General features: G+C 36.9%; 3 protein-coding genes across 3 annotated transcripts in view; 2 read left to right on the top strand and 1 right to left on the bottom strand.

The window, feature by feature from the left end:
• The first annotated feature begins 803 nt into the window (after positions 1–803).
• Positions 804–11,527, top strand: dgcr8 (DGCR8 microprocessor complex subunit). Its single transcript, XM_073840309.1, has 14 exons — positions 804–904; positions 1,458–2,459; positions 2,758–2,920; positions 3,823–3,965; positions 4,062–4,395; positions 4,485–4,682; positions 4,759–4,860; positions 5,197–5,295; positions 5,670–5,752; positions 5,849–5,949; positions 6,065–6,171; positions 6,301–6,428; positions 9,131–9,244; positions 9,429–11,527. Exons 2-14 carry the CDS (start codon positions 1,764–1,766, stop codon positions 9,510–9,512), a joined length of 2,352 nt encoding a protein of 783 aa, XP_073696410.1. The 5' UTR covers positions 804–904; positions 1,458–1,763; the 3' UTR covers positions 9,513–11,527.
• A 4-nt stretch (positions 11,528–11,531) lies between these two features.
• On the bottom strand, positions 11,532–17,754 carry trmt2a (tRNA methyltransferase 2 homolog A). The gene is made up of 12 exons (XM_073840310.1): positions 17,656–17,754; positions 16,275–16,915; positions 15,278–15,386; positions 14,851–15,032; positions 14,587–14,701; positions 14,109–14,224; positions 13,916–14,027; positions 13,671–13,793; positions 13,496–13,571; positions 13,295–13,411; positions 13,114–13,210; positions 11,532–11,916 (listed from the first exon to the last, which is right to left on the bottom strand). Exons 2-12 carry the CDS (start codon positions 16,907–16,909, stop codon positions 11,754–11,756), a joined length of 1,845 nt encoding a protein of 614 aa, XP_073696411.1. The 5' UTR covers positions 16,910–16,915; positions 17,656–17,754; the 3' UTR covers positions 11,532–11,753.
• Positions 17,755–18,005: 251 nt separating this feature from the next.
• Positions 18,006–26,311, top strand: part of atp6v0a2b (ATPase H+ transporting V0 subunit a2b) — a 28,402-nt gene continuing 20,096 nt past the window's right edge. The window contains exons 1-4 of the mRNA XM_073840303.1: positions 18,006–18,708; positions 20,934–21,012; positions 21,531–21,628; positions 22,774–22,911. Of these exons, the coding sequence (XP_073696404.1) occupies positions 18,592–18,708; positions 20,934–21,012; positions 21,531–21,628; positions 22,774–22,911 (432 nt within the window). The 5' untranslated portion in view covers positions 18,006–18,591. The remainder of the gene's footprint in view (positions 18,709–20,933; positions 21,013–21,530; positions 21,629–22,773; positions 22,912–26,311) is intronic.

Raw genomic sequence — 26,311 nt, 5'->3', positions numbered from 1 at the left:
GTGTGTGTGTGTGTGTGTGTGTGTGTGTGTGTGTGTGTGTGTGAACACACTTGGCAATAAAGCTCTTTCTGATTTTGATTCTGCATGTTTGCAGATTTTAATCAAGTTGACAACGCACAGTAAGACTCGTTTTTAAGAATTAAGAATCAAGCAAGTAATCATTTGAACCCAATCTTTTGTAAATTCACTTATTCAGTCTTGTAGTCTGTATGTAAACATCTATTATGTGAAATGTGAATAACGTAATAATTACGTTAATGACGTCATTACGTTATAGCGTAAAAGAACTGGTGAACCGGTTTTTTGAACCGGTTCTTTGAAACGAACTGTCCGAAAGAACCGGTTCGCGGAAAAGAACCGAACTTTCCATCACTAGTTGAACAGCGACCTCTAGTCAGATTTCTCTTGGTCAACAGATTCATTGAAAAGATTCGACTCAAAAGTAAGCAACTTGTTAAAGAGTCGTACAGCTAACCGACAGCTATTCTTCCTTCTTTCCGTTTCGTGCCTCTTGCATTTGGCAAGAAAAGCTTGTACTGACCATACTCACTAAACGTTTTCTTTATCAACTGTAAACCACGACATAAACACTCACACAAAGTAAATGCATGTTGCTTTAACTTTTTAATACCACATATTACATCATGTTGTTCCATGAGTCACGCACTCATGTGAACACATAACTAAATATAAATCTTTCACATCTGAAGCAAATTTCAGTAAAAGCTAAATCATGTTGGTCCAATCACATGAACGTAGGCACCGGTTGAGAGGCGTGTTCACTCAGATCCCCTGATGCTGCTCTGCAGTGAAGATGGCGGAGAAAGGAGACGGCCATCTAAAACCAATAAACGGAAAATTCATCTAACTGCATGCGGTCTTCAGAAGAGCATTTGTGTAGTAGGTGAGTAAATGAGAGTATGGTGCAGAAACCGGGCTAATATTTACTCCTGTCGACATTTAGCTGGTTCACGCATAGTTCGTCTGAAAAGGTTTGGTTGCCGCACACGGCTCCTTATTACGGCGAACACGGGCGAACTAATCGAGGCATAGAAATATTTCTGCTAAACAACCCCAAAAGCGCGCACGTAATTGTTTTAAAAAACACAAGTGAAACAAAAATGCAGATTTTAATATCTGCGTTAGGAAGCGTAAGCATATTGACTTCCATTTCTCCTAGCCGACCAATTTGCAAAGGCCTTCAGGGCTTATGGTTCATTATAATATCCTCCAAATAAAGTGTTTGTTTGCTGGCCTGTTTATTTAGCAGCCAGCGACACATAATTTTAATCTCGACATGGAAACGCACATTTAGTTGTGTTAATACTGTATTCCGTGGCATACATTTATAGACATTTTAGAAATAAAAGGCGCCTCTGAGAAGTTTTACAATTTAGATTTAGTTCTGTAGTGCTCTTTTAATGCCTCTTTATTTTCTTTTTTTGTCTTTCTTTCAGCACTGGCAGAAGATCTGGCTTCCCAGGATGGACAGTGCTTAGAAGTTGGGCAACGTTTAAGCTGAATGCATTGTGATTTCCAATAATTGAGACAGTGATTTCTAAAAAGCTGTCTACATTAATGAAAAGAACAATGTAGTCAGCTTAGCATATTCAACCATGTACATGAATATTTTTAAATAGGTGTCTTGAGCTGTGTAATATATACATGCATGTATTAGGGCAATTTTTTAGCTAAACTAGGCAGATCCCTTCCCACTTGCATTCTCGTATAGTTTTAATATAGCTCTTTTTAAGAAATTAAACATGGATGTGAATGAGATTTTACCTCCCCTCCCATTGGAGCCACCAGACGCAGTATTGGAGGGGAATGATTACAATAAAGCACCTCCACCACCTCCCCTGCAAACGTCCAGTGACGCAGAGGAAATGGACGTTAGCTCTGGTGGTGATGGACACCAACACACCCCAGCAGTGGACAGGGATGAACAGCTCCTCTTCAACAAGCGCACATTGTCCATTAGTTGTAACCTATCAGGTAGTCCTGACCCCATGGCCGTGTGCCCTAGAACCGCTCGCCATGCTCCCCCAGTTACAAAGTTCTTACCTGATCTCAAACTCCTTAAAGATGTAAAGATCAGTGTCAGTTTTTCTGAAAGCAGTAAGAGCAAAGACAGGAAGGTGTTGTACACTGGATTGGGGCAGGGTAGAGATGAAGAGCAGAGCCTAGAAGGCCTGAATGGTGAATTGCATGATTCTTTAGAGGAGAGAAGTGTGCCGGGCAGCTCGACCATGGGCACTGGTTCTTTAGGCTTAGCTAGAAACAGTGAAGACCTGGAGACAGAGCAGGAGAACAAGGTTGAGTTTGCTGTGTTGGACGACCTGGAAGATTTCAGCGAGAACTTTCTGGAAGTGGAAGACGGAGAGCAAAGCGCTTTTAGTTCTCAGATGATAGTTCAACAGGAGCAAGCGCACGAGGAGGACCTAAATTACTCCTATGAGGTAAAATGCATGGTCTTTTAGCCATTTTCTTTAAAACATTACATTGTAATGTAGGCTAATTAAAGCCATCTAAACCTGCAAATACCAATATTCAAAACATTTCTTGAAATGTGCATCTGCCACAAATAGAGTGTGTGTGTCTTTTATTCATCAGGAAGGATCCTGGACTGTAACAAGGTGGTCCATTCGAAGAAGATTTGAATTACAGCTCACAAAATGGGCTTGATTCAAATCTTGACGTATGTTTAGTTGATGATGTGTCAGTGGCTGTCAGTTACTAACCCAACTACTCTTCCAGGAGGACTTTGACAATGATGTAGATGCCCTGCTGGAGGAAGGCATGCCCATGCCTAAGAAAAGGCGTCTGGCTGAAGACAAGTATGCGGCAGACAGTGATCACCATTCAGACGGGGAGGCCGGAGTTCAGCCCATGATGACCAAAATTAAGACCGTTCTCAAGAGTGAGGCTCAGAAACTCTTGATTAACTCATAGAAAGTTTAATTGGAGGGTATAAAACACCATTGCAACATTTGTTAACTTTTTAACATTAAGATGTCTTGGCGTTACACAACTACACAAAGAAGATGATTGTAATCAAACCAGAGTTATTATAGCTTTCTGTGGTTTTTGCTTTTTGTGCTCAGGAAAAAAAATGGCAAAGAAGTTTTACATTTTTGTGCTGCTTAAAGTGTTAGTTTACCCAGAAATGAAAATTCTGTCATTAATTACCCGCACTCATAAAACCTGCAAAACATTTATTCATGAAGCACAAATTCAGATATTTTTGATGAAATCTGAGAGCTCCATAGACAGCAACACAACTGAAATGTTCCCAGGTCTATCTTAATTTGTGTTCCGAAGATTAACGAAGGTCTTGCGGGTTTGGAACAACACGAGGGCGAGTAATTAATGACGGAATTTTCATTTTTGGGTGAACTTACCCTTTAATATTTTTGTGAAAACTGATGCAATTTAAATATTGAATAGAAGTAGTTCAAAATAACAGCATTTATTTGAAATAGAACCATGTAACAATGTTAAAGTCTTAACTGTCATTTTTAATCAATTTAACGATTTCTTGATGAATATGTGATCATTTCTGACTTTTGAACAGTAGTATATTTTGTATCGGACTAAAAGTAACTTGTTGGCATTTAAAAAAAAAATAAGTGTCATAAATGCATTTTAGTTTTTAGGTTTACCATTCATACAAAAATTTTTTTAAACAATTTAGTTTTTAACCATAACACTGATTGAAACCACATAAAACCCTACATAGGTTTCTAGGTGATTAAAGGTGTGTTTTTAAATGTATTATTTTTATTTATTTTTTTGATTTGACTAGTTTTTTTTATTTTTAAGGTCGCGGGCGTCCACCAACTGAGCCGTTACCTGATGGGTGGATCATGACATTCCATAACTCTGGCATTCCAGTCTACCTCCACCGGGAAACCAGAGTTGTAACCTGGTCTAGACCTTACTTCCTCGGAACAGGAAGCATTAGGGTAAATAGTTTGGCTCCCCATAAGATGTCTACTTACAAATTGAGTGCTTTGCATTCTCATGCACCTCATCCTGGTATCTTGCTCATTTCCCCCTAGAAACATGACCCACCAACCAGTAGCATTCCCTGCTTACATTACAAGAAAATGAAGGAACAAGAAGAAAGGGAACAAAATGGAGAGGTGACTCCGACTGCAGAAGTGTCTCCGGTGAAATCTGGCGAGGAGGGCGTCTCATTGGAGAGAGTCGATGAGCCTGACTCTACTGCCACAGAAGAGCCAACAGGCAGACCAACATCAGATAATCCAGACCTTGACCTCACAGAGCCAGGAGGGTCTTCGGAAGGGAAGGAAAGCCAAGCTAATGATACTGCACAGGGAGCACTTGGCCAGGTCAAAGCCAAGGTGGAGGTCTGCAAAGATGAGTCTGTTGGTAAGCGGATGAGGTTTCACTCTTTTGTGCATCACTATTTAAACTTAACATGGTTTGTAAACCCTCTCTTCTTGTGACTTGTATCCCAGATATTGAGGAGTTTAGAAGCTACCTAGAGAAGTGCTTTGATTTTGAGCAAGTGACGGTGAAGAAGTTTCGCACATGGGCTGAGCGCAGACAGTTCAACAGGGACATGAAGAGGAAGCAGGCTGAGTCTGAGAGGCCCATCCTCCCAGCCAATCAGAAGCTCATTACACTGTCTGTACAAGATGCGCCCACAAAGAAAGGTACCCATCTGTGAGCCATTACTTTAATGAATTGACGTGTGGCGTTTTAACAAGACTGACTGTTTTTATATTTCAGAGTTTGTCATCAACCCCAACGGGAAGTCAGAAGTGTGCATTTTGCACGAGTATATGCAAAGAGTACTCAAAGTGCGACCAGTTTACAACTTTTTTGAATGTGGTAAGTAGCATAATGCATAAGACTAAAATTGTAATTGAGAAAATGTTTGAAGCTGTGACAAAAATAGCCTGTAATAAGCATGTTGAATTATTTGTGTGCCAAGTCTGCGGTATCATTTACTGTTATGCTAAGGAGTTCGCTTGGCAGAAAAATGGGTCATTTTTGTCAATGGTACTTCAAATGCTGTTGAAAGCAATAAAACACGTAAGATCATGCTGAACAATTTGAAAAAAGACATTTTGTCCTTGATTTAACTCTCTTTAACAGTGATACAATTGCATTAATAGTACATGGCCTGTTGTGGCATAATGATTTTACTTTACATGTTTTGTCCAGAAAACCCAAGTGAACCCTTCGGAGCCTCAGTCATTATAGATGGTGTTACATATGGCACAGGAACAGCAAGTAGTAAAAAACTTGCCAAGAATAAAGCTGGTACCTTTTCCCCATCATTATCTGAGTCCTTAATATGTGACCCTGGACCACAAAACCAGTCTTTTTTTTATTGAAATGTACACAACATCTGAAAGCTGAATAAATAAGTTTTTCATTGATGTATGGTTTGTTAGATGTATGTTAAGTATATATGGTAGGAAATTTGCTAAAATATCTTTGCATAATATCCTAATGATTTCTGGCATAGAAGCAAAATCAATCATTTTGACCCATACAGTGTATTGTTGGCTATTGCTTATGACTGGTCTTGTGGTCTAGGCTCACTTATTAGCAAGAATTGTTTCACAAATAGATTACTGTAAATATTTTATTGGGCACCATAAGTATTTATACTGCAATTCTCTTTTTGACAGCTCGAGCAACACTGGAGATCCTCATTCCTGATTTTGTGAAGCAGACGTCTGAGGAGAAGCCCATAGAGGGGGATGAACTGGAGGTACTGCTCTTCTTTCTGAGTGAATTGACTGATTTTATTTTTGATCAGAGTTTCATTTTTTGCGGTACTTATGGATGTTTATTTCCAATTCCACAGTATTTTAATCATATCAGTATTGAAGATTCAAGGGTGTACGAGCTGACCAACAAAGCAGGTTTACTCTCACCATATCAGATCCTTCATGAGTGCCTTAAGAGGTATGTTGTGAGATAGACTCTGTATTACAAGAAAAAGCATGTTAATACAACCATGGGTCCTTGAAATGTCATGTCTGATTAAAAAGAAACTAAAGATCTGTTGTCTGTTCCATAGAAACCACGGCATGGGTGACACCAGCATTAAGTTCGAGGTGATTCCAGGAAAGAACCAAAAGAGTGAATATGTCATGACATGTGGGAAGCACACTGTACGTGGTTGGTGTAAGTATCCATGCTTAAGAGGTTTCATTTGGAGCACTCACAAAAATTTTCACAATGCCAGACTTCAGAAATTCTCTGCAGGTTAACCACAAGCTACATACCTAATACTGTTGCTCTTGTTGACTGCAGGTAAAAACAAGAGGGTTGGAAAACAGCTGGCATCACAGAAGATTCTTCAGATGCTTCATCCTCATGTGAAGAACTGGGGCTCACTGCTGCGCATGTATGGCAGAGAAAGCAACAAAATGGTTAAGAAGGTCAGCACTGTTATTAAAATACGCTGCATTTTAAAGGGAACCCTGGGTATTAAGACTTTTATGGCTTAATATGACACAAATGTCTCTTACTGAAATATGTAGTTGAAAACCCTTAAATTTACATAATTAAAAAAAAAATCCAAATAGTTTTATACGTATTTTGGACTATAGGGTATTTGATGGTGTAAGATGATTGCACTTAGTGAGTTACTGGCGCTACCTCTTTCTTTCGTTTACCGCAACAACTCTGAATTAGGGCTGTTCAATTAATCGAAATTTGGTTTCGATTTCGATTTCTCCTTCAAACGATCATGAAAATGCAGTAATTAGTGTTAATTTCGTCAGACGAGACGAGACGAAATATGTTCGTCAACGACCTTTTTTTTCATGACTAAGACGAGACGATGACAAGACTGCACCACTGTCCAAAAACGCTGACTAAGACTAAATTAACATGCATTATTGTTGACAAAAAAAGACGAGACAAATGTTTTGCATAAAATAAAAACTAAGATAAAATCTCTCTTCATTTTCGTCTACAATCGTCTCTGCTTTTTCATCAGCTGTTACGGCTTTAAAATATTCAAACTGCGCTTTGGCGCTGGCTGGCGCTGAGCCAGAGACGGACGAGCTCTGCTCTTGTCATATAATCACAACTATGCAGTGTTTTTAACCACATAACGCTTATTTTAGGTTTCAGACATTTAAATACACATAAGTACTAGTAAAAGGAGACATTTAGAGTTTGTAAAATACACACATAGGTCCATGGAAGCAGCAAATAACAATCTATTCAAATATAATTTGCCGATGTGTTTTATTCATATCACATACACATAGGCTTAGTAACTAAAAAGTTCACTCTATTCCTCTTCTAGTTCACCAGCCACTTACTTGCATGTATTTCGGGAGAAACGGATGAATGTATATGTGCTGTAAATACGGCTGACAGGACTCTCTGAGTCTGAACAGCAGCGCGAACAAACATGGCCGCGCCCATCTCACGTTACAGATTACGATCCAGATCATTTATATAGGGTTTTAAACGACGAAACATACTAATTCACACATATTTGTGAATCGGAATATTAGATAGTTCATGGCATGGTAAGCAAGTGTGTGAGTATTCTGGATAAAAAAGGAAAAACGAAATAAAAGCGATCTATCTGTCATACATTGTTATTGTGTCTGTGTTGTGTCACGTGACAAGCTTGATGCGTCGCCATGGAAACAATAAGGAGGAACGTTCTAAAATAACGGTCGCTTAAAAAAAACTCACTCTCAGGGCTCCGCTAGAATATTTTAAACTCACCACTGAAAGGGTTAATCATTTGTGAATGTGTCTCCTAAATCAGAAATTGAAAACCAGACACGTTTAACATTTGCATTCAACAAAAATCATTCAACAAGTGTATTTTGTCAGGTAATTATGACATTTAACCAATGTTTGAGATATGTGAAACACTTTTTTTTACTGAAATGTGTATCAGTAATAATCTCAGTAATAATGTATTATTTTAAAAAAAGACTACAATTTTTTGACTAAACCTAGACTAAAATATATTGAGTTCTTTTTTGACTAAAACTAGACTAAAATTAAAAGACTTTTAGTCGACTAAAACTTGACTAATAAAAAAAGATATGTGAATGACTAAATATGACTAAAACTAACAAGGACATTTGGCACAAGACTAAGACTAAGACTAAATTAAAAATAGGTGACGAAATTAACACTAGCAGTAATCGAAATGAGACGATTATTGCGCCCCATTCCGCCCCCTTTCCACTGGTCCGCTTTGGCTCCTCCATAAAAGCCTATTTCACATGCAAGTCAGCTAAATCATGTAACGTGACTTTAAAACGGGACGTGCTTGATTTATTAATGTTTCTTCGATGTTGTGTTTTTAATAGCGCATAAGGACTTGCGCTGTTCTGTGAATGCGCTCAGAGACGGAACAGAACACGGACATTTAAAGCTATCTTTTAGCTCAGGGTACGCCTAAATGCTCAAATACACGCAACAACATTTCAAAATGAGGCGCTTGGTGAATATTCATGTAAACTGACAAGAGTTATGTCTTAAATGACCATAAACAGTTGAGAATGAATATATGTGTACAACAGTATATTGGACCCGTGTGGTACAGCGGCAACACATAATATTCATTCTGCCGTCTCTGTGCCTAATATGAATAAAACGTAAAAATACAAAGAGAAAAATCACTCACTGCTCTGAATGAAGAACGTTTGTAGTTTTAATAAGAAACAAAGCATGCTGCTGTTTAACTATTACAGTGAAGACCCTGTTTTATTTACATTCAAATATTTACATAAAATTTCTGTAGTATTTTTAGACTACTTTAGATTTGCATACAAATATTCAGTATTTTTTTTTTTTTAAAGCAATCTTTTTTTCTCCCTGTACTGCTACCTTTTAAATTAATCACTATATAGAGTTTTGGACCCTGTCATAATCGTGATTACAATATTGACCAAAATAATCGTGATTTTGATTTTTGCCAAAATTGAGCAGCCCTACTCTGAATCCACAACTTGGAAAATAAAGTAAGTAATAATACCTGGGTATTATTAATATCTAATACTTAATACCAGGGGTTCCCTTTAAGGTATTAAATATGAGAGTAATGTTTTTGGTTTGTGTGATTTTTGAGAAGTTGTAATGTTGGATTCCTTGTCTTCAGGAGAATTCTGATAAGAGTGTGATTGAGCTTCAACAGTATGCCAAAAAGAACAAGCCAAATCTTCACATCCTCAACAAACTACGAGAAGAGATGATGAAGCTGGCTCGAGACAGGGTACCTCTATGACCTCTTTTAGCCAAATCTTGCACTTTAGATAAATGGAGTTGGCTAAAGATTAAAAACATTGTGTTTGGATGAGTTAATAAGTTTCAGTCGACCCAAAAAAAATTAAGTAAATTTGACAGCTTAAAAGCTTGTTAAACCTTTACTCATTTGTGCCTTTTTATATTTGTTTCAGGAGGAGGCGAGAAAGAAGCCGAAGATGACTATAATGGAATCGGCTCAACCTGGCAGTCAACCTCTGTGTACTGTTGACGTCTAGCAAATCCTCGTCCAGCATGTCGTGATAGCAGATAGCACTGACCAATGGTAATAGTTCTATAACAAAAGGTCATCGTACCATTTCTGACTTATGCATTACTTTGCAGTGCAAAATGGCAATACTAGTTACATTTTTATCAGATTTTTCAGCTCTATTCCCAATCCAATTATTGCCCATAGTGTATGGGTTCGAAAGTCATGCACTAAGGGAAAGTAGAACGAGCATTAAATACCTCCAAATGCACTTCTGCACCTGAAAGTGCACAAATATAATGACGGCTGTTGAAAATAATATGCCTATATTAAGGTAAATCGTACAGATGATGTATGTTAAGTATGTATTACAGATGCTTTTAAGTTTGTGGCTTTTAGATGTTAATAAATATATTGCTTTTTCCCTTCTTAAACGGCAAATTTATTTCATGTTTATTGTGGAATTACAGATTTCACATGACAGACTGTATCTCAGTACTGTCATTTTACAAGGATTTGTTCCTTTATGTCAGCTTCTGTGGCATGCAGAGTTCATTCAGTGCACGTGGTCTTTTATCTGGAAAATAGGGTTTATAATGGCTTAAAGTGTGTGGGTTTTCCTCAGTGGCCATGTCTAGTTCTTACTGGCATGTGAAGCATTTCAATGTGTTTCTAAAGCATTTCATGTGCACACTTTCCTTCCAACTGCTGTTAAGAAATGCACTAATGTTGGAACGGTTTGCTTGTGTAAAATGAACAATCTTTGTGTTTTTGTTTTAATTAAGGAGCGACGCATACCACTGGTTATCTTGACCAGTTGCTCTACTTTTTCAGAAAGCACTGCAGAGAAAACACAAGCACAAGTGTTTGAGGTACTGTAGTTAGTTGAGGAACAAGACATCAGGGAGATAGGATGCTAGTGTGTGCTATTTTAGCTACTTTTTTTTTTGTTATTGTTACATTTCGTTATGCTCTGAAATAAACTCTTGCATTAGAGACCGGTTGGCAATCTTCAGTAGGAAAAAGTGGTATATGTTGCCTTAGTTTTTTCCTTTTTATCGATGGTACCTTGTTTCAAAAGGGAAACGCCTCACTTGAGTCTGCATTTCTGATGCTATACGTTACGTATTTGCTGTGGAGTGATGCTTGCTTTCTTGCATTGATATTTTAGAAAAAAATGCCTTCTACGCATGTGCTTTTTTGTGTTTGTCTTACATTTTTCAGTATGGTTTTGTGGTTATTTGCCGCAGTGCGTGATAGTGCGCTCGTTTTTAGATATCATCACGTTGGTGTATAGAACCATGTTCATTATTTCATAAGGTAGTCTACCTAAAATCAAAGGTGGTAACTGCATACCTCGAAGAAAATCAGAACATTTTGTTTTATTCAATAGCTTGAAGAACAGTGTGAACCAAAGCTTTAAGTCTTATGCATTTTTATAGAATATTGCTGCATAGCATTCATTAAATATATACATTTACATGGAACAAAATATATATAAAAAAAAATGCAATAACTGCTGGAATAAAATACAGTCCCTGTTTGAAGAAAACCACCACTTCCTCTCAAACTATTAGGGGCGAAAAGAAAAAAATATATATTCTGGCCTTAAGATGTTACAGGAAGGTCAAAGTTTGAGTGTGAGGACAAAAAAAATCAGGTTTTCTTTGGACAGTGACTAAAAATAACTGCAGTGCACTGTCATTGAATTTAGTATTTTAGTTTGTGTGCTTCTGAATGTTCACTGCGTTTGTGAAGGCACTTTCCTGTTTTCCATGAGCACAAGGCTGCTGCCATACAACAAGTGCTTAGAGAATATGCTTTCCCAATAAATGTCTGGAGTGTACGACTTGTCCTGTCAGTCTTGCTAAGTGTGTATTAGTTGTGTGAAGAAATGCGTGCTTTTTAGTCGCTATCGTTGAAGGGATAATGTCATGATTTAGCTGCAAGTAATGCTGCCTAAAGAAAAAAAATTCTTTTAATGTGACACATGATCGCTGATACACAGTGATTTGTTTATGCAAATAAATTGATGACCAGAAACTGCTGTCTTGTGCCATTTTTGACTGGGTTGTTTTTAAAGCAAACAAAAGAGAAAAGCATATACAAAAACAAACAAATGGTAATGGTTTGAGCACTTTGATTAAGTCCTTTGAAATCTGAAGAAAAAGTGAACATATGACATTTTAGCCAAACACTATCATCAAAGTGTTTTTATTGGAAGAGAAACAACGGTGCTGGCATGGCAGATGGTAAAGATGAAGCAGCTTCAGGTCTCTGTAGTCTGAGTGTCAGTGTTGGAGCTGTAGTCCACTCTTTCAAGCAGCAGGATGGTTTCACAGTGCATGGTCTGGGGGAAGAGGTCAACAGCCATAGCTCTCACTGGACGGAAAGGGGCTCCTTTCACACGGTTAGAAGGAGCTCTGCAGAGACTTAAAGACATAAACGTGTTTTAGAATAACCGAGTAGAGTCAGATGGGCCTGCAACTCTAGGTAATAAAAAAATAGTTCACCCACAAAATGAAAATTAAATTACTCACCATTTCATTTCAAACCTGTAAGACCTCTGTTAATCTTCAGAACACAAATTAGGATATTTTTGATGAAATCCAAGAGCTTTATGACCATGCATAGACAGCAATGCAACTGACATGTTCAAGCCCCAGAAAAGGAGGTGAAGTGAGGCCAAGTATGGTGTCCCATACTAGGAATTTGTGCTCGGGGAGCAGTTGGGGGAACGGTGCCTTGCTCAAGGGACTCACCTCAGTCGTGCTATTGAGGGTGAAGAGAGTGCTGGTTATTCACTCCCCCCACCTACAATCCCTGCCAGACCTGAGACTCGAACCTGCAACCTTTGGGTTACAAGTCCAACTCTCTAACCATTAGGCCACGGCTGCCCCCAAAAAAGTAGTAAGGACGCTGTTGAAATAGTCCATGTGACATCAGTGGTTCAACAGTAATGTTATGAAGCTACGAGAATACTTTCCGTGCACATTTTTTGAGTTGCTGTCTATGCAGGGTCAGAAAGCTGTCGGATTTCGTTAAAATAAAAAATCTTAATTTGTGTTCTGAACAAAGGTCTTGTGGGTTTGGAATGACATGAGGGTGAGTCATTAATGAGCGAATTTTCATTTTTGGGTGAACTATGTTAAACAGGGAATATTACATTTTCAGAAGAAAGTCAACATTGTGCCAAGAGATACCGTTTGTCTTCATTTATCAAAATATAATAAGCCTCTGATTTCCCTTTGGCTGATGTCACATCCCTCTCGTATTTCAGTCTTTTCTCTCAAACTGCTTCCATTTTGATATGTAATGCCCATCAAAATCATATGTGACCCTGGACCACAAAACCAGTCATAAGGGCCAATTTTTTGACATTGTGATTTATACATAAACTGAATAAATCTGGAATCTTAGGGTGCAACAAAAATCGAAATATTGAGAAAATTCACCTTTTACGTTGTCCAATAAGCAATGCATATTACTAATCAAAAATTAAGTTGCTCCAAAATACCGGTGCTACTTATATTTGGTTTTGTGGTCCAGGTTCACATATATGGGATGTCCCTATCCTAAATCTGATGTAAAATTCATTGTTCACGTCAACCATAAAATAATGAACTTACTCAATAAAATTGTTCATAGCTGCTTTGGCATTGCAGGCAACATAGACGAGTCTCTTCAGATGTTCTGCTCTTCTGATTGCCAGAATGACTTTGGAATCTAGTAAGAGTGAGAACATTAGGTTAGATAGCTTAAAAAAAACATCTGCAAGGTGAAAGTTTACCATGAGAGTACTGTACGTACGTAGCCCTGCTCTCGGAGGGTCAACGATTGCTGTGACGTTGGGGGATACAACTGCGTTAAGAACAGTGGGGAACACATCTTCAGCCTTTCCACAGTGAAATTCCACATTGGTCAAGCCTGAAAATGTACATTTGAGGTGTGAGTAGATCATGGGAGATGGACAGAGAAAAAAACAAGACGATATGATTCGCTCTGGCATACCATTCGCTTCAGCGTTAGCCTTTGCATCTTCCACTGCCTCCTGGCACAACTCTATACCAATCACCTTTTTCACTCTCTGTTAACACACAGAATTATGTATTTTTCTTGTTAGAAGGCTAACTGTTGCTTTGTTCAGTACTCATTTTTGTGTATATTTTAGAAGCAAACGCGGCACCTTTGCTAGTGAGATGCCGATGGTTCCTGTTCCACAGCACACATCCAGCACAGTGCTGTCCTGGTCCAGCTGAGCCCATTCACCCACAGCAGAGTACAGAACCTCAGCAGCAGGGGTGTTTGTCTGGCAGTATCAAAAATCAATATTATACAATTTTTAATAGCACTAATTTAGGGCATTTAAACTGAAGATCAGTGTTAATGTCTTGCACTTGTATATGGTGACAGTCCAATGATCAGGTTTACCTGGAAAAATGAGTGAGGAGAGATGCGGAATTTTAGTCCGAGAAGCTCTTCGTGAATCCATTCTTCTCCAGTCACATGCTCACACGGCAGGTCATCCGTACCTGAAGATGTCCTGGATTCATGAAAATGAATAAATAAGTGTAAAGTCATCTAAAATCTAAATTAATCTTATTTTAATTTTGGGGGGTCTTACCTTTGTCCCATTCTCACAAAGTACAATGAAGTGATGCCACTTTCTTTTCCTTCTCCTTCGGTAAAATACTGACGCAGGTTTTGTTTCAGCTCCTCAATTTCTTGTTCTTGGAGTTTCTAGGTTAAAAAATATATATATTTTAGTATACGGACCAATTCTTACTATTAACTAGTTGCTTAATAGCATAGCTATTTTTAACATATTGGCTGTTTATTAGTACTTACAAAACACATTCTGCATGACCATATTCTACATCCCGAATCCTACCCAATAGCTAAACGTAACAACTACCTTAATAGCTATTAATTAGCAGCAAATTAGGAGTTTACTGAGACAAAAAGTCAGTTAATGGTTTGTTAATAGCAAGACTCGGACCTTAAAATAAAGTGTGACATACAGCAGTAACAATAGTTCCACCGTTTATAAAATACCAACATCTAAAGTGGACACAAAAATAACCACTGAATAAATCTAATACCTGTGGATTGAAGAAAACCATGGCCATGGTTTGCTTTATCCTGGTTGTTCGTACTGTTAGCTGCCGCCAATTACCCTCATAAGTCTCAGGACTGTATACTGCATATGGAGTTGTCCTGTTCAGAATATCAACACATAAAAAAATTATAAATATAAATGGCTGATGGGTAATGCAGACATATATTTTGCCCCTAGAATAAAAAAAACCCTTCAAAACATGTTCTACCTGATGAATATGGTTAATAAGAGGGAATATTCAAATCACCTGATAAACTGCTGGAAACCCTGCACAACCCTCTTGGCCTCAGAAGACACATGGGTGGTTTCTGATGGACTCACTACTGCACAGGTTCCTCCTTTATACTTACCTAAACGAAAGCCCACTGTCTTATCCTCTCCATCTGCTCCCACTCCAATCACAAACTCACACTTATTCCTGTACTCCGTCTGCAAGTACAGAACAAATCACACTCAAGTCATACTATTTCTGTAACCACAGATTTTATTAAATGGATAAATATGCATCCATTTAATCCCACAATGTTCATTCAGCCATTCAGAAAGCCACTCAATTTGCATACTAAATACATTGGTAACATCATGATGCTTTATGGTATTTATTCTGTTAGTTAATTAAAGTGTGACTGTAATTAGAATAATTTATGTGAGAAGTGAGCTCATAGATGATTTACCTGCACAGGTGATGGTCGTATGGCCTCGAGTGGGCAGCACATTTTATTGTATTTCTCTTTTTGAACAAACAACCAGGGAAGCATGGCTTTGTTGTTGTTGCCAATTTCTCTGTGAATAGATATAAAGGAGGCTGGTTATATTGAAGGAAACCTTTACTGACCAACTTTTGCCATATTACTAGAAGCTCATGCATGAACTATATGAGTGACAATGTCATGTAATTTATTGATTTTTGCCATTTATAAAAGAAACAAGTACAAAAAAAGTAACAATCCAGTGAGATTTTTGTTTGCACAAGGAGTCTGACAACAGCCAGTGCTCCACACAGAGATCTGATCTCCTCATCATCCAGTCTGTCTGGAATGACATGAAGAAACAGAACAAACTGAGACAGACTAAATCCAAAAGAACTGTGGCAACATCTCCAAGATGCTTCAAGAGACCTACCTGCAAAGCAGTACTTTACTGTCAAAAGTGTAAGGCACTTGTGTAAAACTGCTGTTAAAAGAGGATGCTGTCAAAAATAATTATTCTTCTATTCTTCTATTAACTAAATTATATCAACATTTGGTGTGACCATCCTTTGCAATTAAAGTAGCTTTTACTGAAGTACCCTTGCACATAGTTTTTCAGGTAGATTTGCAGGTAGGTTTTCTGAAGCATCTTGGAGATGTTGCATAGTTCTTCTGGATTTAGCCTGTCTCAGTTTGTTCTGTTTCTTCATGTCATTCCAGACAGACTGGATGATGAGATCAGATCTCTGTGTGGAGCACTGGCTGTTGTCAGACTCCTTGTGCAAACAAAAACCTCACTCATCTTACAATTAATGGCAAAAATAATGTTTGGAAATGTAAACTGTCATTTCCTACTGACACACTGCAGCAAAAGATAGAAGTAACTGATTTAAAACAATTTTTTCTGTTGGTGAAAATACTAGAGGACTAAAACTTTTGCACGGTACTGTTTATGCATGTCATCAGACCCGTCAGAAAATACCTGGTCAGTTTCTGGAGAACGCCTTCAACTTCTTTCTCCTTCCTTTTCAGCTGTTCTTCATAAGGCACGTTCCACAATGGAGTAACGGCATTGGCAATCTGGATATTGAGAGGCTCTTCTTCATCCTCCTCTACCTCTTGGCTACCCGCAGCACGTTTTGCACCGGGCTGTCCACCTTCTGCTTCCTCATCTTGTTTCCTCTTCTTGAGGATGGGATCAGCTTTGGGCTTGGCCAGACGTACACTCAGCACATTACTCTTCCACTGCATGCCGTGCACTGCCTTCATGGCCTTGTCCCTTTCCTCCTGGTTCTTAAAAGTGACGAAGGCAAACTTCTGTTTGCTGAACAGCTTAATTTTATGAGGATTAATTCCATGCTTGTTGAGGAACTTCTTTAGGTCATTAAAACCTATGTACTTGGGCAAGTTTTGAATCTCAACTTTAAAGATCTCTGAGGTGAAGAGATCTCCTTTGATGTAACGATACACACCACCTGCTGCACCCTCTTCTTCTTCTTCTGCTGCTGCTGCTGGCTGATTCTCTTGGTTTTTCTCCTCTATGAGGTCATGTGGTTCATTCTCTGTGCTGGGTAGTGAACCAGCTGGATCAATCTTTTCGGCAGCAACATCTGTCATTTTGCTCTGCATCAAAAGCCAAAGAAACATATTATTAGACTTAAAATATTTTTTTTTTTATTTGGGCTCAGGTGATCTTAAATTTGGGTAAAAAAAAGTTTCAGCAGTCTTCTGCAACATGCCATGCTATAATTCATTTAAAACTTTTTTAAAACAAATTCATCTACACTACCAGTCAAAAGTTTATTTTAAAGAAGTCTCTTCTGCTCACCAAGCCTGCATTTATTTGATCCAAAGTATAGCAAAAGCAGTAATATTGTGAAATTTTTTTCAACATAATAATAATAAATGTTTTTTTGAGCAGCAAATCAAAATATTAGAATGATTTATGAAGGATCATGTGACTGGAATAATGATGCTAAAAATTCAGCTTTGAAAAATACATTTTAAAATATATTCAAATAGAAAACAGTTATTTTAAATAGTAATGCTGTACTTTGGAACAAATAAATGCAGGCTTTATGAACAGAAGAGAAGAGAATCATTAAAAATCTTAGTCCAAAAACTTTTGACTCGTAGTATGTATTATGCAATCTATGGTTGTACATTAATATTTAATTTCTCACACAGCAAGACCGTTAAAAAACAACAACAAAGAAACAGTAACGTTAACCAGTTACAGCATCTTAGATTCCATAATACAAATGAATGTATCATTTAAGCTAAAAAAGTGAAGATGACATGTTTATAATACATACGACAATTAAATGCCAAACAATATAGTTTATTAGATAGTTTGCACAAACCTGCAATGTAAAATATCCTGTTATTCAGTGTTCTTCACTATGAAGCAATAAAGAGCTTTAAAAGCACTGTGGAGTTATGCACACATGCAAGCTGCCATCTTTACAAACACGTGTCAGAAACAGCGTATTGTGGGAACACCGGTTAAGGTCTATTACCCTGTTTAATAAAATGTAGTTCTAAGACAAATTATTTTAAATATACTAATTAAATTTAGACTGCTAAAAAATAATGTAATTGCATAGCATTTAAACGTTTAATTGCATTTAATTTTCGCTCGGCGTTTAAGTTTATCCAGGGCAAATGATTCGGGACTTTTATTTTGAAGTGTAGCTCAACTATCGAAAGAAAGTGCCGAGTCTTTACTCTGACGGACCAAGAAGTTTCAGCTGCTGAAAAGGTTCGGTATAAAGAGTGAAAAGGCACGAATGACTAACAAGTGCTATTAAACATTACACGAATGTCTGTAAAATTATCACAGGAGGATTAACTCACAAATAGAAGATTACTGAATGAGAGGCCAAACACCTTCGACAGTAAGTTAGCTGTCTAGCTCGCTGCTATCTGGAACGAAGACTGAGGAAAGTCGGTTTAATTCAGACTTGGTTCTAGGACGTAAACCGAACTTTAACCGGGGATGGACGACCCAACAGTACTGGAGATTTGGATTTGATTAGAACAACATCTGACAGCGGGGTTTCAGTGGTCAGATGTGGCTGCTGGGACTGAGGACCGGAGACGTGTCACTGATAAAGCGGCTGAAGCCGAAGTTAGAGCCACAGCGCTGACATCCATCCATTCAGCCCGGTCCGCCCCACAGAGGGAGTCCATCCGGCGTCTAACCCGGACCTGTAGGATTTCATTTACCCAAAACTTCACTGCCCGGTGGATTAACACTTCTTAAGCCCACTCTTGTGGAAAGGACGTGTTTTACCAAGATGGGTTCATTGTTTCGGAGTGAGGAGATGTGTCTGGCCCAGCTCTTTTTGCAATCCGGATCCGCTTACGACTGCATCAGTGAACTCGGCGAACTCGGGCTGGTAGAGTTCAGAGACGTAAGTCGGTGTATAGTGTCAGTTTTGTGTTGTATTTGTGTATTTCTTGTTTGAAATGGTGACTTGGCTTGTGGTGAGCTGACAGCTAACTATGTGTGACAGGTTATATGAATGATTTGTGGCCCAATATTGACGTCATTCATTTGATGGAATAACATCCACTACTAGTCAAAGGATTTTGAACAGTAAGATTTTAATGTTTTTAAAGAAGGCTCATCTGCTCACCAAGCCTGCATTTATTTGATCCAAAATACTGCAAAAGCAGTAATATTGTGAAATATTTGTACCATTTAAAATAACTGCTTTCAATTTGAATATATTTTAAAATGCATTTTATTCCTGTGATCAAGCAAACTTGTGTCACATGATCCTTCAGAAATCATTCTAATGTGCTGATTTGCTGTTCAAGGAATATTTTTATATTATTATTAGTATCAATATTTAAAACAGCTGTTTACATTTTTTCCAGGATTCTTTAATAAATGGAACGATTCAAAGATAAGAATTTATCTGAAAAAAAAAGCTGTTGTAACAGTATACACTATGCCAAGTCAGTATAATTGTTTTCTTTATACACTCAGCTGTTTTCAGCATAATAATAATTTAAAAATGTTTTTTGAGCAGCAAATCAGAATATTAGAATGATTTCTGAAGGATCATGTGACTGGAGTAATTATGCTAAAAATTCAGCTTTGAGATCACAGGAATAAATGACACTTTAAAATATATTCAAATCGAAAAATTATTTTAAATATTAAAAATATTAAACTTTTACTGTTTTTGCTGTACTTCGGATCAAATAAAGGCAGACTTGGTGAGCAGAAGAAAGTTATTTAAGAAAAAAAATAAAAAAATCTTACTTTTCAAAAACTTTTGACTGGTAGTGTAAATGATTGTTGCATCTCACAGATACCCACTGTTGGCATTTTTCCAAAAACGCAATCATTTGTAGCATATTTTGCACCAATGTTCATTACTCTCATTATTAACTCATTGACAAACATAGTTTTATACTATATTTGACTGTTAGTCTAAGAATTGTTAAATCATTTAAAATCATTATTATTGTAAATAAATTATCAATGTTAATATTGTTAATATTTTACTTACATGAACTCCTATGAAAGTTCGAATTTATTAGTATAGAATATTTAGAATTGTCACTATCGATTGTTTTGGTAATCGAGTAATCTGTCAATTATTCTGACGATTAATCAAGTAATCGGATAATTAGAATAATTTTTTTTGTAATAATAAAAATAGACCGAAGTTAACAAAAGCTATTAAAATGACTTAAGTACATATATAATAGCAAATTAAGCAATAATAATTAGTTCAAATAAAGTATAAAAAGCAAGTAGTCGTATGGTTTTATTGAACAAAACTGTTCAAATACATAATGTATTATAACCAGTAAAGCTAATGTACATTATGCATTATAACAAATGCCTGCAGAGGGCCAACGGCCTGATGATTGTTTTTTTTTAAACTTTAATATTTGTTTAATCCTTGTTTAATATTGACTCAACAAACATTTAATTAAAATGTCCACTTAATCTTTAATATTTGGCCATTTCTTTACGACAGAAATGCTGCAGGCACTGTAATTTGTTGAATATGTCCAAACGTGTAAACTCAGGGCGAGGGTTTAAACTTTTATTTTGAAATCGCGATGAACAATTAGCATATAGAGATGTGTTGATGTATTCTCCTGTGTTTGCAGTAGGGTTATAAATGATATACCTTACAAATCTGATGAAATAGCAGACGTTGGGTTCCCAGCTAAACGTTATTATAAACCAAAACTCACAGTCACATGCAGAGATAGAGTTTAAGATGCTCTACACATGTAAATGATAACAGTTCTTGTTTAGCAACATTTACTGTGAACGAAGCTGATCTGAGACGCACATAAGTAACTTACACGCATGTAAATAATTAACGTTCATATTTTAAACCTGCATCGCATATATATTTAATTGAATGCGTTTTTTTATAGCATTATGCTTTATTATCATTTTAAATGGGTTTAATATGTGGAATGTACCACTTCCGGTATTTTGCTGATTACTCGACACGGGCAAAATGCAATCAAGGATTTTTTTAAAATCGAATACTCGAATAGAATCGAGGAATCATTACAGCCCTATTTAGAATATGTGTAGAATATTCTAATCATCCTGGATTTGTTTTGATATATATTGTCTTTCTCTCTCTTTTTTCAGCTTAACCCAAGTGTGAACTCTTTTCAGCGGAAGTTTGTCAATGAAATCAAGAGATGTGAGGAGATGGAGAGGATTCTGGGTAAAGATTTAAATAATTTAGATGAACTTAAATTAGTTAATAAAGAGCATACTTTAAAATGATAGAGCTGTGAAGGAGTCTCAATACTTTCTGAACACAACAATGTTCATGTTTGTTGTAACGTTAGCTGTTAGGTTTTAGGTTTAGCTGTTAGGTAAATTTTTATTTTTTAAATCGAGAATCGAATCGAACCGTGACTTCAGAATCGAAAATGTAATCGAATCGATGATTTGGAGGATCGTGACACCCTTAGTTATAACCAAAAACAGAAGTAGTACTAACTAGTAGGATATGTGTTAAGCATAAGAAAATAAATGTTTTTTTTTTTTATATATATTTGTGAATAAATAATTAGGTTATTTACTTTTTATAGAGTTATAAATAGTGCATTCAAGTAAAGTGTGATGAAGATTGATATGTTGTGATGGCTCTTGATAAGTGCAAAGAAACAGACATTATTGCTTAAAATCCTCCAAAGTAAATCAACAGAATGAACTCAAAGTGGACTTGTATAACAGGATATCTGCTGAGGGAAATTAAAAAAGAAGACATCCCACTGCCACAAAGGGAGGTGAACCCTGCTGCACCATTACCCAAACATGTGATGGTCATAATGGTGAGATCAGCTCAACACTGTTCATTTGTTTAGCTCTTGTGATTAGTTCATCTTTCAGACACATTCAGATCTCTTTTCTGTTCTGTATTCTCACTGCCAGTTGCATACTTTCTGCTTTTGTTTTCTTAAATGGCTGCTTAAGGCATAGGCTCAAAGACTTTTTGTTCAATAATTTCAGTCTTAGCTGAGCTATGCAGATAACTGTTTACAAACTGATACAATGTTTGCCATTCAAAATTAAATTTACATCAATGATGCAAATGTAATTTTGCTTACTAAATTGTGATTGGTTCTTTCTGGAAATCCATCCGTTGGTCATGCCTTCAAGTAGTCATGTTATTGCATGTATCACTTTGTGCAGTTCCCAGCTAAATCTCTTTCAGGAACACTTTCTTGAATGTCAGTGCACTGCTTATAACATTGATATGATATGACTGCTTAGGGCTGGGCGATTAATCGAAAAATAATCGAAATCGACATTCAGAACCTATAATCGTTCAAATTTTTCCAGGACGATTATTTCAATTACTTTCCCTTTAAAAAACACTAGCGCTCCGTTCCGTTATTCCGCCGACATGTCGATGGAGAGCTTAAACAGTATTTATACAGTAAAAAGTATTTACAGGATATACAAGGGTAATTTTATTTAGAGGAGATACTGCTTATTTTCTACTTTTAATATGAAAAACATTGAAAATTATTTATTTTGTTTCCAATAGTGCAAGTTATTTATTTTCACTAATTTAAGAAAAATGTGACTTTTCGTTTTAAGCAATGTGTGCTTTAATTTCAGTTGTTCAACACTGATGTTCAATTAATAATCATAGATAGTAGATAGTGTGTTTCCTTCAATTATTTTAAAATCAAGTAATGCACCCTTCATCCAAAAATCTCTCGCTTGTAATATGTGAACATATTTACTGTACAAAACTTGTCAGTGAACTATGAGGGCAAAAAAATAAACATTATATAAATATTATATAAATATAATTAAATATAATTTTATTAATAAATAAAATAATCGTTCATTAATCGTAATCGGGTTAAAATGTTCAATTAATCGAGATTTTGATTCTAAGCCAAATTGCCCAGCCCTATGACTGCTGATATTTATCTATTAACGATTTCTGTGTGTTTTGTTTTAGGAGCAGCTTCAGAGACTGGAACTGGAGCTGAGTGAGGTTACCAGAAATAAGGAGAAACTCCAGAAGAACCTTCTGGAACTCACTGAGTACACACACATGCTGCGCATCACACGCAACTTTGTGCACCGCAATGCAGAGGTAGGTCATGTGATTCCCTGTTAAATGTTTGGAATGTTTGAGAGTTTCTTGTTAAAGCAAAAGAAAAAGGAAACGTCTGATTGTTGGAAAGATTTCCCTACATTAGACTGTTTTTCTGCCATGTTTAACACAAAACAAGACTCTAGAGCAGAAGGTAAAGGCTAGTATGGCAACATCACATCATAGAGTTGCATTCATAGAGCATTTTATTATTATACGATAATAAAATAGCATATGCAATTACAATATACATATACGTTTTTTGTGTATCAACACACAAGTTTTTATTTGGCGTATTTATATGCACTTTCATGAGACCGGGTTCTTTTTCTTTTTCTTTTGGTCTTTAGTCTTTTTTTGGTCTTTATTTTTCTTTATTTATTAGGGGCCAAGCACCGAAGGTGCGGTGGCACCTATTGTATCCATTGGCGTTATTATTATTATTCCGTTTCTTCTTCTTCTTCTTTCTCTTCCGCCGCAAGTCTATGGCAGCCCATAGAACCGCTTGCGGGAAAGTTGTATAATTTTGCACACTGATAGAGGACAGTCCCAACATTAACCATAGCAAGTTTGGAGTCTATAACTCAAACTCTCTAGCGCCACCACTTGTCCGAAATTTCACTTTCTTTTTGCTAATAACTTTTGAACCGTAAGACACACAATCAAAAATCGTAAGGTTTAGTTTTTTTTTCTATAATTAATTGTTTGTAAAACCCACTTTTTCGAACTCGTCCTAGACAGTTTGTCTGATTTTCACCAAAATTGGCTCATCTTCAGACCATGCTGGCAAAAAGTTATGGAATTCAAGTTGATTGGACAAACCGTTCTCGAATAACATGCTAATTAATTCTACAAAAAACGTGCAAAAATGGATGTGAGGCCATATCTCTGCAACGCTTTGGAGTATTGAGACCAAACTTGGTGTGTGTTATACAGGGCTCTAGACTAACTTTTTGCACTGGTTGCACTGGTGCGCCTAACTTTTTTTCTTAGGTGCACCAGCACAAAAGTTAGGTGCACCCAAATTTTCAACCGAATCACATTCAACACCGCAGTTTTACAAGTTCACTTTTTTTTTACTTTTTTATTTTATTTTTTAATCCCTGTCCATATAGGCAATATTGACTTGTAAATGATTAACTAACAATCTGGTCAATATAAAGTTCTTTATTTGAAGCATATTTTTTCCCCCAGTACTTTACCCTACTTTGTGTAATAACGAAAACATTTCAGTGAAAAAATAAGTCCAAAACTCTCTATTTTAACATTTTGAACAACAGGGCTCTAAAATAGTTTTTTTATTTTATTTTTATTTTTCGAAATTCTTGTTTTAATTTTTCTCATAATCAAATGAAAGCATAAACATGTATTTATTTTTAATCAAATGAAAAATAAACCTTTTTAATTTTTGGCAAACATATATATGATTTATAAATAGGAATATATAAACACCTACATTATACTGTACAAAAGTAATACAGGACTAATATTGTTCTGTTTCATGTTAAACCGTACTTTTATTTTGACAGGTTGCCGTGAAGTTTCTGTGTGTACAGTATGATATGATGCTTTCTCAAATGAAACGGTAAAAGTGACACAGTAGGTTTGGAGATTGAGTTTATCTGTTCATGTGAGATGCAAATGCCAAAAATTAGCGGGAGCGTCACGCGTGCTTCAGTAGCCTATACGCGTGTAGTTAAAAAAAAAAATACACGTCTCCACCATTAATACATAGAGGCAAACGGAACATGCAGGATTCATTTTAAACGGTCTTTTTGCCTTTCAGTTTTCATAGACACTAGTCCATATCGCGATTTGAATTAAGTGACAGACCAACTTTTGATTTATCAATCCAGATATCAACGTATTACGTGGCATTCCGCGCCATAGTAAATTCGGTTTTTATGAATGGAGTCCGCGATCCAGTCCGTGTTTTTGCGGAGGAGGCATTGTAAACGCTTGCCAATGTAGAGACAGCCTGACTGCATCACATGCATTTTCAAACGTACACACACGTACAGGAATATCTGGACCACGGACAATCAGAGGGGGGGCGGGATCCGTCCTTTATCTCTGATTGGTTTAGACCACGATATGGGTCTAATGTGTGTCTGTTGTTGAGCAACAGGGAGACTTTAAGAGTGACGGAGTTTCGTTTTTTTCCCCCTCGAACGGCTGGTCGCACCGGTGCAACCTTTGATTTTTTTTAGTCGCACCATTGAGAAATTAGGTCGCACATGCGACCAAATTGGTCGCACTCTAGAGCCCTGTTATAACAAGCATGACCTGAGGCTACCTGTAGTGTTTCGTCACAGTGCCACCTGGTGGTCAGGAGATATGAAAAATGGCTATTTTTGCTTATAACTTCTCAGTGCTTTGCCAAAAAATCTCGAAACTCCCGTTAGATTCGGAGGAGCATGCCGAGTCGAACCATATCCAATTTTCCCATGTCAGCCATTTTGGGTGTCGGCCATTTTGAATTTAGCATTAAAATGCTGTATCTTGAGAACGGATTAGCGTATCGTTTCGGCATTGAATGTACATAAAAATTTTGGGGCCAGCACCATCTTGTGGTCAAAAGTTATAACGAAATTTAGAAAAATGCTTATATATGCCAATTTTTACTGAACTTCCTGTCCGCCATTTTGATTCATTTTGAAAACCTACTTTTTCGAACTCCTCCTAGACCGTTAGTCGGATTTTCACCAAATTTGACTCAGATCATCTTCAGACCATGCAGACAAAAAGTTATGGATTCCGTGTCGATATTCGAAACGGTTTTCGTTTAACGCATCAACGAATTTGCTGAAAAGATGCCAAAGTGCATCTGAAGCTGTATCTCTGCAAAGCTTTGAGATATTTGCACCAAATTTTGTATGGGGCATTATCACCTCAGTGATTACACCACATCAATTTGGTAATAGCACCACCTATTGGTCAAGAGTAATAAACCATTCATTAACTACTAATTATAAAATTTACAAAAATGCTAATAACTGTAGATAGCATTAGCCTATTGTAATGAACATAGACTCAAAATATTCCTTGGGTCATGCTGACAACATAGATACCAATTATGCCACAGTTGGCCTAACTTCCTGTCCGCCATTTTGATTTATGCTGAAAACCTACTTTTTCGAACTCGTCCTAGACGGTTCGTCTGATTTTCACCACAATTGAATCAGACCATCTTCAGACTGTGCTGACAAAAAGTTATGGATTTCATGTTGATAGACGTTTTTGTACAGCGCCTCTACAAATATTAGGCTTGATGTCAAAATGACTCTGAGGCTTTACTTCTGCAAAGCTTTGACATAATGACACCAAACTTTGATTGTGCCTTTGTCAGCTCACACTAAACACACCACATCGACTTGATAACAGCGCCACCTGTTGGTGA

This window comes from Garra rufa, chromosome 5 (genome assembly GCF_049309525.1).
Source record: "Garra rufa chromosome 5, GarRuf1.0, whole genome shotgun sequence".
In the NCBI taxonomy this organism is placed as follows: Eukaryota; Metazoa; Chordata; class Actinopteri; order Cypriniformes; family Cyprinidae; genus Garra; species Garra rufa.
This window is presented reverse-complemented; position numbering and strand designations above follow the sequence as displayed.